The 14,029-nt window shown below is 41.1% G+C and overlaps 1 protein-coding gene across 2 annotated transcripts in view; it reads left to right on the forward strand.

Annotated features, from left to right (window-relative positions):
* The window catches only part of MARCO (macrophage receptor with collagenous structure), a 159,175-nt gene that overhangs the window by 49,265 nt on the left and 95,881 nt on the right, over positions 1 to 14,029 (forward strand). For both annotated transcript variants that reach the window (XM_063428516.1, XM_063428517.1), the window contains exons 2-3: positions 4,893 to 4,997; positions 8,615 to 8,881. In XM_063428516.1, coding sequence (XP_063284586.1) covers positions 4,893 to 4,997; positions 8,615 to 8,881 — 372 coding nt within the window. The remainder of the gene's footprint in view (positions 1 to 4,892; positions 4,998 to 8,614; positions 8,882 to 14,029) is intronic.

The raw sequence follows: 14,029 nt of genomic DNA on the forward strand, positions 1-14,029 counted from the left end.
CTCCTACATAGCCGAGGCCAGACGTCTGTCTTCTCACCAGGCTAGGTGGTCCTTATTTCTGTCTCGCTTCCTGTCTCGTAAAAGTGCTCCAGCAGGAATAACTGCAGCACCTCTTCCCCGAATACCGCCTGGCATCCAGTGACCGAGTGGGATGTGTGCGATGTAGGTGGCATACCCACTCTCTGTAAGAGTCCCCATTTTGTTTGGTAGTGTCCCGGAATTGTCTCCGGTATGCCTCAGGAGTCACAGCATACCAGTGCTTCCTTTACCAGCCCATAATCCTCGATATCCTCATCAGGGATAGCCCGGAATGCTTCACTGGCACGCTGGGACAGTTTCCAAGATAAAATTGTGACCCATTCGTCTGTGGGTACTCTGTGCAGGGCACATTGCCATTCAAAATCGGCAAGGTACCCGTTGATTTCTCCGTCAACTTCTACAAAATTTTTAAAAGCTGGAAAATTTACTTTTCTTTTCTCTACCGGAACTGCTGGTACCTCTGTTGCTGCTGCACCTCTTTGCTGAGTCTGGCACCGGTTAGCATCCACCGCCGCTATTACTTGCATTATTACTTCCATTGGGGGATTCGGTCCATAGTGTGCCAATCTCATCCGAATGACTCGGTCAAAATTTTCCTCTTCGCCCGTCCTCTCTGTTTCGTCAATATTTGCGGCTCGATCCATCTCCAGCAATTCGGTAATAATATTCCTCTTTTTGCGGTTACTAGCCGGTCGACCACGGTTCTCCAGCAAATCCTTGAGGGATTTAGTTGCTCATAGTGTGCCTCCATTCGCTTAGGTCGCCTTGTAGCTTTCCTTCTAGGGTGGGTGAACCATCCCGCCACTTGCCACCAGTTGTAATGGTATAAGAAGGGTATAAGAAGGGGTTAACGCGGCCAAAGCTGTTCTTTTTCCCGAATGCGAAGTCAGATACCCAACACTCCTAAGCGCCGAACAGGAATCATACGAATTATCCCCCCAAGCACGAGACAAGGCTCTGTGTTGAGGTTCAAGCAGGATCTGTTTAATGGTGGCTACATGTCAGCCTTTTATGCAGGTCTTCCAGCAAGGGACACTCCCATAGGGACATTGTGGATGACTGAGACATTTTTACAATATCCAATCACATGTAGTTACAGTATGGAAACACTCCCACATAAACAGTACAACTCTACCTCTCTATCCTGGAGATAATTGGGTTAAGAGACTTGAAGTAATTCAATTATCTCCAGGTATAGAGAATATCCTCCATTTTATAATAACAGTAAAACACATAAAAATCTATAAGTCTTATTTTACCGAATGGAACCCACATGTTTGGCATATCCCCAGATAGCTTAGATCTGAGCGCTCAATATAACCGAATAGCACTCAGATATCATACATACAGCCAAATCGTCATGGAGCTGAAAGTGTGTTCACTGTGCGTTCGGCAGAAAGCATGAGCTCCATGGGTTTAGCTATCTGGGCATTCGTATGAATCAGAACAAAGAGATGGATGGTTGATGATCTCTGCGGTGTTCGTGGGAAACAGTGTCCGAAATTAGTTCCATGTATTTATTGACAAACACCGCTGGGAGTTCAACTCTCCAAGATGGCCACCGCCACATGTTCATTCATACGAACGACGACCACCCAGCCGACCGTTCGTGAGTTGGAAGTTGCTGCGGTTAACCGCAATGTTAATAAGGTCAGGAAGGTTAATGAGCAGCACACTTCCCTGCTGGATGTTCCGCCATTCAGTAGTTCATTTGTCTCTTAGGGAATATACTCAGGAAACACACAAACAACCGGGGACTGACGAACAAACAGACAAAGTAGTTTAAAATAATAATCCAGAGGCAGAGAGGTCTGCCACAGGATGTCATTGCAAACTTTTAAGAGGGCAGTCTAAATATAGTCTCCTCCTTTACTGTGTTGATTCCCTTTATGTATTTAAATGCCTATCCTTTCCCCCCTGTCTCGTCTTTCCTCCAAACTATACATGTTAAGATCCTTTAACCTTTCCTTTAAAGTTTTATCGTGCAATCCATGAACCAGTTTAGTAGCTGTGGCGAAACCGACCTCGCCACGTATCCTTGGAGGGGGCTGCTTGCCCGCCTCTTGCCTTTAGACTATGGTCCATGTTCTTTTTCCCTGCAGAAAGGCTGGTTTGTGCCTTTCTGCGGACTGTTAAAGCCATGCTACCCCAGATAGCTATGCCATGGAGCCCAGCCGTATACTGAAAGACTGTATGAAAGACTTTGGCTCCATGGCGATTAAACTGTATGTATGTGATCTGAGCGCCATCCAGTAATAATGTGCGCTCAGATCTAAGCTATCTGGGGATAGATAGAATGTCTGTATTTTATGTAATAAATGTAACCTTGTGTATTTTATTGTATTTTACTGTCTTTTTACTGCCATGTGCTTAATGGAGTTTTGTCTCTGTCCTTGGAGATAATTGGATTACTTCCCAATTATCTCCAGGATAGAAGACTCTGCGGAACTGGTTTGGGGCAGAAAAGCCATGCTTCATTTGGTCACAAAGGACTACGATCTATCTTTTGAACCACTGGACCAATTTGTATGACTTTGACGTATGTTTGTATTTGGAGTATGCTGATTAGTTTTATGTGAATGTGATGCATACTTTCAAAGTTATGAATATTGTGTAAAAAACTGTATTCCTCTGCCTGTGATAATGAGATTACCCATTGTGTTCAGTAATCATATCACAGGCAGAGGGGAGGATTTTGTGTGGGAGTGTCTGTGTGAATTGTATGGATTGATTGGTTGTTCTGTAAAACCCTGTGGGCTGTACTATGTTTGTGGATTGGGAATAAAAGAGACTGTATGTGCCAGTACAGCCAGATTCTGCTTAACCCTCAAAACGAAGTGTTGTCTTGTTATTGGATTGTATGCTGACTGCCAGGAGTGTAACCCTTTCGTAAGGTTTTCCTGTTCGGATATTTCCAGGGTTCATGTGTTTTCAGTTCAGGAGATTGGTGCTTACAGTAGCTGTCGGTGTATCTGGAATATCGCCTAAATGGTTTTTAACCTCTGGTGAGCAAAACGGTCCGTTACAGTAGCCCTTCTCTGAACTCTCTCTAAAGTATCAATATCCTTCTTGAGATACAGTCTCCAGTACTGCGTACAATACTCCAAGTGAGGTCTCACCAGTGTTCTGTACAATGGCATGAGCACTTCCCTCTTTCTATTGCTAATATCTCTCCCTATACAACCAAGCATTCTGCTAGCATTTCCTGCTGCTCTATTACATTGTCTGTCTACCTTTAAGTCATCAGAAATAATCACCCCTAAATCCCTTTCGTCAGATGTTGAGGTTAGGACTCTATGAAACATTCTGTACTCTGCCCTTGGGTTTTTACGTCCAAGATGCATTATCTTGCACTTATCCACATTAAATGTCAGTTGCCACAGTTCTGACCATTTTTCTAGTTTACCTAAATCATTTGCCATTTCTCTTATCCCTCCTGTAACATCAACCCTGTTACATATTTTTGTATCATCAGCAAAAAGACATACCTTACTATCAATACCTTCTGCAATATCCCTAATAAAAATATTAAAGAGAATGGGTCCAAGTACAGATACCTAAGGTACCCCACTGGTGACAAGCACATGCTTCAAATATATTCCATTGACTGCAACCCTCTGTTTCCTATCACTCCGCCACTGCCTTACCCATTCAACAATATTGGAATCCAAACTTGAAGATTGCAGTTTATTGATAAGCCTTCTATGTGCAACAGTGTCAAAAGCCTTACTGAAATCTAGGTAAGCAATGTCTACTGCACCACCCTGATCTATTATTTTAGTTACCCAATCAAAAAAAATCAACAAGATTAGTTTGGCATGATCTCCCTGAAGTAAACCCATGTTGTCTCTGATCTTGAAATCCCTGTGATTTTAGATGTTCAACAATCCTATGCTTTAACATGGTTTCAATTACTTTCCCCACTACTGAAGTAAGGCTTACTAGCATGTAGGTGCCCGACTCTTTCTTCCTACCTTTCTTGTGAATGGGCACAACATTCGCTAACTTCCAATCTTCTGGGACTACTCCTGTTAACAATGATTGGTTAAATAAATCTGTTAATGGTTTTGCTAGTACACCACTAATAACTTTAGGTTTAATAACTTTGGGTGCATTCCATCAGGCCCCATTTACTTATTTGTCTTTACTTTTGACAGTTGAAATAGAGCCTCTTCCTCTTTAAACTCACATGTAACAAATGATTCATTACATATTAATGCATTCAGTAACATACCCAGTGACATTAGTCTATCCACCTGATCTGAAAGGAAACGTGATCCATCAGACCAGGCAATCTTCTCCCATTGTTCGAGTGTGCAGTTCTGATGTCACCATTGAAGGTGCTTTTTATGGTGGGCAAGGGTCATCACGGGCACTCTGATTGACCTGCGGCTTTGTAGCCCCATACACAGCAACACGCAATGCCCTGTGTGTTCCGACATCTTTCTATCATGGCCCTCATTATGTTTTTCACCAGTTTGAGCTACAATAGCTGCAGTTATGTTACAATAGCTTTTCTGTGTGATTGGACCAACACTGCGTGCATTAATGAGCCTTGGGAGTTCATGACTCTGTAGCTGGTTCACCAGTTGTCCTTCCTCGCACCACTTTTGGTACTGGATACCGGGAACCCCCCTACAACTTGACGTTTTGGAGATGCTGTGACACAGTCTTCTAGCCATCACTATTTGACCCTTGTCGAAATCACTATGATCTTTTCACTTGCCCATTTGTCCTGATTTCCCACACATAAAATTCAAGAAGTGAATTTAATCTTATATACCCCACCCCTTGACTGATCAGTGTATATAAGATATTAAAGAATCACTCTACACACATTATTTCTGTTGCAGACACAAATCTGAAAAAGTCAACAAGAGATAGAAAAGGCCTGCAAGTGTTCCTCGTGGTTTATTTATTGATAATGACGGTAGGAATTGGATATCTTACATACAGAGGTTAGTACCTGCACTAGAGTAACCATAGAGTAATGCTGTGTGCGTGATGCCTGTCTGCCTGTAACACCCTTTATATGGTCTGGGTTTTGCGTTATATATACCCTTTATATAGTCTGGGTGTCCGTTCTATGTCTATAATACCCTTTATATAGTCTGGGTGTCCGTTCTATGTCTATAATACCCTTTATATAGTCTGGGTGTCCGTTCTATGTCTATAATACCCTTTATATAGTCTGGGTGTCCGTTCTATGTCTATAATACCCTTTATATAGTCTGGGTGTCCGTTCTATGTCTATAATATCCTTTATATAGTCTGGTTGTCCGTTCTATGTCTATAATACCCTTTATATAGTCTGGGTGTCCGTTCTATGTCTATAATATCCTTTATATAGTCTGGGTGTCCGTTCTATGTCTATAATATCCTTTATATAGTCTGGGTGTCCGTTCTATGTCTATAATATCCTTTATATAGTCTGGGTGTCAGTTCTATGTCTATAATATCCTTTATATAGTCTGGGTGTCCGTTCTATGTCTATAATATCCTTTATATAGTCTGGGTGTCCGTTCTATGTCTATAATACCCTTTATATAGTCTGGGTGTCCGTTCTATGTCTATAATATCCTTTATATAGTCTGGGTGTCCGTTCTATGTCTATAATACCCTTTATATAGTCTGGTTGTCCGTTCTATGTCTATAATATCCTTGATATAGTCTGGTTGTCCGTTCTATGTCTATAATATCCTTTATATAGTCTGGGTGTCCGTTCTATGTCTATAATATCCTTTATATAGTCTGGGTGTCCGTTCTATGTCTATAATATCCTTTATATAGTCTGGGTGTCCGTTCTATGTCTATAATCTCCTTTATATAGTCTGGGTGTCCGTTCTATGTCTATAATATCCTTTATATAGTCTGGGTGTCCGTTCTATGTCTATAATACCCTTTATATAGTCTGGGTGTCCGTTCTATGTCTATAATATCCTTTATATAGTCTGGGTGTCCGTTCTATGTCTATAATATCCTTTATATAGTCTGGGTGTCCGTTCTATGTCTATAATGTCCTTTATATAGTCTGGGTGTCCGTTCTATGTCTATAATATCCTTTATATAGTCTGGGTGTCCGTTCTATGTCTATAATACCCTTTATATAGTCTGGGTGTCCGTTCTATGTCTATAATGTCCTTTATATAGTCTGGGTGTCCGTTCTAGGTCTATTATACCCTTTATATAGTCTGGGTGTCCGTTCTATGTCTATAATATCCTTTATATAGTCTGGGTGTCCGTTCTATGTCTATAATACCCTTTATATAGTCTGGGTGTCCGTTCTATGTCTATAATACCCTTTATATAGTCTGGGTGTCCGTTCTATGTCTATAATACCCTTTATATAGTCTGGGTGTCCGTTCTATGTCTATAATATCCTTTATATAGTCTGGGTGTCCGTTCTATGTCTATAATATCCTTTATATAGTCTGGGTGTCCGTTCTATGTCTATAATACCCTTTATATAGTCTGGGTGTCCGTTCTATGTCTATAATACCCTTTATATAGTCTGGGTGTCCGTTCTATGTCTATAATACCCTTTATATAGTCTGGGTGTCCGTTCTATGTCTATAATACCCTTTATATAGTCTGGGTGTCCGTTCTATGTCTATAATACCCTTTATATAGTCTGGGTGTCCGTTCTATGTCTATAATACCCTTTATATAGTCTGGGTGTCCGTTCTATGTCTATAATACCCTTTATATAGTCTGGGTGTGCGTTCTATGTCTATAATATCCTTTATATAGTCTGGGTGTCCGTTCTATGTCTATAATACCCTTTATATAGTCTGGGTGTCCGTTCTATGTCTATAATACCCTTTATATAGTCTGGGTGTCCGTTCTATGTCTATAATATCCTTTATATAGTCTGGGTGTCCGTTCTATGTCTATAATATCCTTTATATAGTCTGGGTGTCCGTTCTATGTCTATAATACCCTTTATATAGTCTGGGTGTCCGTTCTATGTCTATAATACCCTTTATATAGTCTGGGTGTCCGTTCTATGTCTATAATATCCTTTATATAGTCTGGGTGTCCGTTCTATGTCTATAATACCCTTTATATAGTCTGGTTGTCCGTTCTATGTCTATAATATCCTTGATATAGTCTGGTTGTCCGTTCTATGTCTATAATATCCTTTATATAGTCTGGGTGTCCGTTCTATGTCTATAATATCCTTTATATAGTCTGGGTGTCCGTTCTATGTCTATAATATCCTTTATATAGTCTGGGTGTCCGTTCTATGTCTATAATATCCTTTATATAGTCTGGGTGTCCGTTCTATGTCTATAATATCCTTTATATAGTCTGGGTGTCCGTTCTATGTCTATAATACCCTTTATATAGTCTGGGTGTCCGTTCTATGTCTATAATATCCTTTATATAGTCTGGGTGTCCGTTCTATGTCTATAATATCCTTTATATAGTCTGGGTGTCCGTTCTATGTCTATAATGTCCTTTATATAGTCTGGGTGTCCGTTCTATGTCTATAATATCCTTTATATAGTCTGGGTGTCCGTTCTATGTCTATAATACCCTTTATATAGTCTGGGTGTCCGTTCTATGTCTATAATGTCCTTTATATAGTCTGGGTGTCCGTTCTAGGTCTATTATACCCTTTATATAGTCTGGGTGTCCGTTCTATGTCTATAATACCCTTTATATAGTCTGGGTGTCCGTTCTATGTCTATAATACCCTTTATATAGTCTGGGTGTCCGTTCTATGTCTATAATATCCTTTATATAGTCTGGGTGTCCGTTCTATGTCTATAATACCCTTTATATAGTCTGGGTGTCCGTTCTATGTCTATAATATCCTTTATATAGTCTGGGTGTCCGTTCTATGTCTATAATATCCTTTATATAGTCTGGGTGTCCGTTCTATGTCTATAATACCCTTTATATAGTCTGGGTGTCCGTTCTATGTCTATAATATCCTTTATATAGTCTGGGTGTCCGTTCTATGTCTATAATATCCTTTATATAGTCTGGGTGTCCGTTCTATGTCTATAATATCCTTTATATAGTCTGGGTGTCCGTTCTATGTCTATAATTTCCTTTATATAGTCTGGGTGTCCGTTCTATGTCTATAATATCCTTTATATAGTCTGGGTGTCCGTTCTATGTCTATAATATCCTTTATATAGTCTGGGTGTCCGTTCTATGTCTATAATATCCTTTATATAGTCTGGGTGTCCGTTCTATGTCTATAATATCCTTTATATAGTCTGGGTGTCCGTTCTATGTCTATAATTTCCTTTATATAGTCTGGGTGTCCGTTCTATGTCTATAATACCCTTTATATAGTCTGGGTGTCCGTTCTATGTCTATAATATCCTTTATATAGTCTGGGTGTCCGTTCTATGTCTATAATTTCTTTTATATATTCTGGTTGTCCGTTCTATGTCTATAATACCCTTTATATAGTCTGGGTGTCCGTTCTATGTCTATAATATCCTTTATATAGTCTGGGTGTCCGTTCTATGTCTATAATACCCTTTATATAGTCTGGGTGTCCGTTCTATGTCTATATTTACTGTTATATAATTTTATTGAATGTTATTTCTCTAAGAATTTAGGCTGAACCGGGACCTGGAAGAATTCAAGCAGCAGATTTTCCACATTCAGTGCCTGCCATTTAAGGGGAACATGACCCAGGATGCACCTGGAGTGCCGAACCCTCACCTGGATGACATCATAGATGATGTGAATTTTACTGTCCAATCAGCTGAGGACTGGGGACCCGGCCGGCTACGGGATTTGGAGAAGCAGATTGAGTTTATCCGAATTAGGAATGGGGATCTGGAGCTTCGTATTAACAACATATCTCTGATCCCAGGTAGAGTTACTAGCCACCCAGCAATGAAATGGTTAGTGTTCAAAGCCAACTAGTTAATCCCAATCTCTAACACTAACCGGACAATTCACTAAGCTCTCAATAGGAAGCATCACCTTCACAGGGCTATTCTCTAACCTGGGAAATAGTGCTTTAACAAGCCAAGTGTAGGTTTTAGGTTAAAATAACTCAAATGAATTATTCTAAAAGATAAATACAAAACTAACAAGGTTTTCCCAGCCATGCAGAGTCAGACAGCGCAAATACTATGTGATAAAACAAGTTCAAATCATAAACCCAGGGGGAGTATATTAATTAAATATCATTTTAGAAGTCAATCAATAAAAGAAAGATAATTGTGAAATGACTCAGGATTATGTATAGTGAGTGTCTAGAAATAGAATTACACCAATAGGATTATTGAATAAGTAGAAAGTGATTTAACTGCTTATAATGATATCTCCAGTTATAATGATGCCTGTTCCTAATTGCAAGAAATAAGGATATATTATATGACTCTCTAAGATATAAAATGTTATTAAATAGTCAGCTAAAACAGACCAGAGTAGTAGCAGGCCAATCATAATAAACTATGTCTGAGCGAGTGGGGTTAATTCTGTTAAAGATGAGTACTGGTATATCATGTCTGACTTCCTTGGATGTAATATATGCACTCACGGAGTTACAAACAGAACAAATGAGTTGCAAATCGAGTACAGTATTAGAATTGCTGTTACTAGTCAGTGTCTCAACATATAAAATTGATATCAGAATGATTCTAACCATCAAACAGTGTTAATAAATTATGTATGTAGATGTATTCATCTAATCCAGGGGTAGTCAACCTTTTAATATCTTTGTTGATGGTAAAATGTCCTTACCGCCTACCTATGCCATAGTAAGTAATTTTATAACACAAGTGCATTTTTGTTTTTTTTTTTACTTTATTTCCATTCTACTTTTTTTCTATGTGTGTTTGTGAGGTGCTGTGTGCGTGCGTTTGAAGGGTGTAGTATGTGTGTGTGAGAGGTGCAGTGTGTGTGTGAGGGGTGCTATGTGTGTGAAGGGTACTGTGTGTGTGTGCTAAGGGTGTAGTGTGTGTGTGTGTGTGTAAGGGGTGCTGTGTGTGTGTGAAGGGGCATTGTGTGTGAAGGGACATTGTGTGTGAAGGGTGCTGTGTGTGAGGTGTGCTGTATGTGTGTGTGGGGTGCTGTATGTTTGTGAAGGATGCAGTGTGTGCCTTAGTGGTGCAGTGTGTGTGATGGGTGCAGTGTGTATGTGAGGGGGGCAGTATGTGTGTGCGAGGGGGCAGTCTCTGTGTGTATGTGTTTGTGTGTGTGTATAAAGGGTGTAGTGTGTGTTTGTGTGTAGGTGGGTGAGATGTGAAAATCCATCTTAATGTCTTCCCCTCCCTTCTTCTTAGCTTTTACCAGGAAAAGAGGGGGGCATAATGCTGCAAGCCCTGGTCCCCTCCAATCACGAGACAAGACTACATGTTGAGGGTCAAGAAGAACTCTGGTTTAATGGCACACACTCTGCTTTTATGCAATTCTCCCCTGCAAGGGAGACGCCCACATACAATTATACATTACCCAATCACACAATGGTTACATCCCACAGATTCCCTCCCCTTAGCCTGAGAGGTAACCCAATTATCCGTACAGTTAAAACATACTTTTTACCCAACTTTCATAACTCTAAAACCATACATACAATATTAATAAAAGTTACATCTTATTAATCAGCACATTCCAAATACAAACATACCCAAAAATCATACGAATCCGTTCAGCCGTTCGGGAGATAGGTATAAGTCACTTTTGACCAACCGCAGGCACATTTTCATGGCCAAAACAGTTCCATGGATTGGTCTATTTTACACCGAGAAAATGACTAAATCCCATTCGAACGAGCGTTCGAATCTTCGAATGGGACTTAGTCTCCAGCCGCGGTGTCGAAGTAATGTATACGGTATGGGCCAGCGGTGTTCGTGGAATTGGGTAGCCGAAAACAGTTCCATTGATTTGGCTGCACTCACCGTTGACCGCGTTCGAATAAGTTAAAATGGCCGCCGCCACGTGTTCGTTTGTCGAATGGTGGCCACTTCGACGACTTCGGCACTTCAACGACTTCAGCACTTCGACTGCATCCGAAGTGCCAGTTTAAAAGTACAAACCCTTTCTTTGTACAACACAGTTAAAGGGCCAGAAACAGTAGAATATAAGTCCATTATGCCCAAATACAGTTCTTAAAGGGCAATACATCCCAGGGCCATAGTCGCAGGGCAGGAGGCTAGCAATCAGTCCTCTCCAATGCCCAGTGGCAAATGGCAGTTTGTCACAGATTACCTCCCAATTATCTCCAGGATAGAGAGGAGGGATTGCAATGTGCATGTGAGAGTGGTTAAGGTTAAACTGTCCTGATTGGTTACTGTCCAGTTTGTGTCCCGGTGTCCTACCAGGTCCTCTATGGGAGTGTCCACCTGGTGGGAAACCTGCATAAATACCGGGCAGATAGCCCAGATTAAACAGATCACTGCTTGACCCTCCAAACAAAGTGTCATCTCGTTCTTAGGGGGAATTGGATTGTATGCTGTTACAGTTCGACTGCCAGGAGTGTAAACTGTTCGTATGGTTTTTCTAATCCGGTGTTTACAGCATTCGAATGGTTCCAGTTTGGGAGTTGGAGAATTCGTGTGTTTCCAGTTCGGGAGTTGGAGAATTCGTGTGTTTCCTGTTCGGGAGATTGGTGCTTGCAGTAGCTGCCTGTGTATCTGGAAGGGAATAGCCTCTAAACGGCTGTTTAACCCCTAGTGTGCTTAACGGTCCGTTACAGCAACCCAGTGTCCCTACATGCTTTAAATATTCCTGACTCAGCTGGACCCTCACCCATTATCAATGTTACACCCGGGGACCAAATAGTCCCTTTTCTGCTGGACACTGGGGCAGCAGATCTATGTTGCAAGAAAAATATGTGTGTGGCTCGTTGGTCTAGGGGTATGATTCTCGCTTAGGGTGCGTGAGATCCCGGGTTTCGGCACCAATTGATATAGAACCAATATCGATCAAGGGAACCCAAATTGTTATTTTCAAGTGCACTTGGAGAAGCGTGAATTAGACACCAGACTTGTGTTGGTTATCAAAATAAGACTCTGACCTTTATTTTGTCAGTTGTGTTTTTATACATTAAAAAGTAAGTGTTACATGCATATATTCATAGAACAGTAGTAGGAAGGGAGTGAAATAACAGAGGAGGAGTACAGATAAGACATAGGGATGAACGTTGTGACGAGACCAATCTCGCCACTGTGCATTGGAGGAGCCTGGTTGCCCGCCTGCTGCCTTTAGACTATGGCCCCATGTTGAAACGCTTGATTTTCCCCTGCAAAGACATGAAAGCCGGCTCATTCGGTGCTTGCCCTGTTTGAGCGGTGATACCCAAGATAGCTTTGCCATGGAGCCCATTCGTATAATGAAAGGCTATGGGAAAGACTTTGGCTCCATGACAATTGAACTGTATATGTGTGGTCTGAGCGCCATTCAGAAATAATGTGTGCTCAGACCTAAGCTATCTGGCGATATGTTGCATGTCTGTATTTTATGTAATAAATGTAACCTTGTGTATTTTATTGTATTTTACTGTCTTTTTACCGCCATGTGCTTAATGGAGTTTTGCCTCTGTCCTTGGAGATAATTGGATTACTTATTAATTATCTCCAGGATAGAAGACTCTGTGGAACTGGTTTTGGGCAGAAAAGCCATGCTTCATTTGGTCACAAAGGACTACGATCTATCTTTTGAACCAGTGGACCAATGACCAATGATTTTGACGTATGTTTGTATTTGGAGTATGCTGATTCTGAAAATGTAAGTTTTATGTGAATGTGATGCATACTTTTAAAGTTATGAATAATGTGGAAAAACTGTATTTCTCTGGCTGTGGTAATTACATTACCCATTGTGTAAGGTAATTCTATCACAGGCAGAGGGGAGGATTTTGTGTGGGAGTGTCTGAGTGTATTGTACGTGTTTATTGATTGTTTTCCAAAACCCTGTGGGTGGTACTAATGTGTATATAAGAACAATAAACCCACAGCTCTGTCTGTTCCTGCTTGACCCTCAAAACGGAGCCTTGTCTCATTCTTGGGGGGATTTATTGTATGCTGTTCCAGTTTGACTGCTAGGAGTGTAAACCTATTCGTATGATTTTTCCTATTCGGCTGTTTACAGCATTAGTATGGTTCCGGTTCGGCTGTTTATGGCATTCATATGCTTCTCCGGTTCGGTGGATTGGTGTCTACATTAGCTGCCTGTATATCTGGAAGGGAATATCTCCTAAACGGCGGTTTAACCCTTTTATGCCTGGGGTTGCCGTTACAAACGTCATGTACATATAACAGATGAGTTCCAGGAAAGAGAAGGAACAGACTGATTTAAGAGAGACAGCTCAGGTGGGGGCTATCTGCTCCCGGAACTAGACATATATGGTCTTAAGTGTCATTTTAAGCATTAAGCATTTCCTGAGTCCAAGTTAGCCAATTTTAATATAGGCTATCTCCTATGACATCCATAAGCAAGAACCTATAAGCTTGAACCTTGGAATCAAAGTAAATTCTTTCACAATACTCACACTTGCCCTTCTCTAGTGGAGTTTCTAATGACAGGTTTCACAGTAGGTTTCCGCACAGGCATTGTGACAAAGCCCCTTGTAGCGAAAGCCACTTCGCCACTGTGGTTTGGAGGGGGCTGCTTGCCCGCCTCTTACCCTGTGACTACGGTCCCTGGGCGATTTGGCCCTTTATGCACGGTATTTGGGCATACTGTGGGTTATTGGGCTGCCCCAGGATTATGGGCCCTCTCATCAGCCCATACGAAACTTAAACCCCATGGCGTTTGAACTGTGGTTGTGGCATCTAAACGCTGTTTGGATATGTTGAGCGCTCAGATCCAAGCCATCTGGGGATGGGTTGAATGTGGGGGTTCTGTTTAGTATAACAGGAGTTATGTATTTTTATGTCTTTTGGTGGTTGCTGGTAACATGTGCTTAATGGAGGCTGTGTTTGTCCCTGGATATAATTAAATCAGCTTCTCCATTGTCTCCAGGATAGAGGATTCTGGGGAACTAGTTTGAGCTTCTAAAAACCATGCTTCC

The sequence above is a fragment of the Pelobates fuscus genome, chromosome 8, assembly GCF_036172605.1.
Source record: "Pelobates fuscus isolate aPelFus1 chromosome 8, aPelFus1.pri, whole genome shotgun sequence".
NCBI classification, from domain to species: Eukaryota; Metazoa; Chordata; class Amphibia; order Anura; family Pelobatidae; genus Pelobates; species Pelobates fuscus.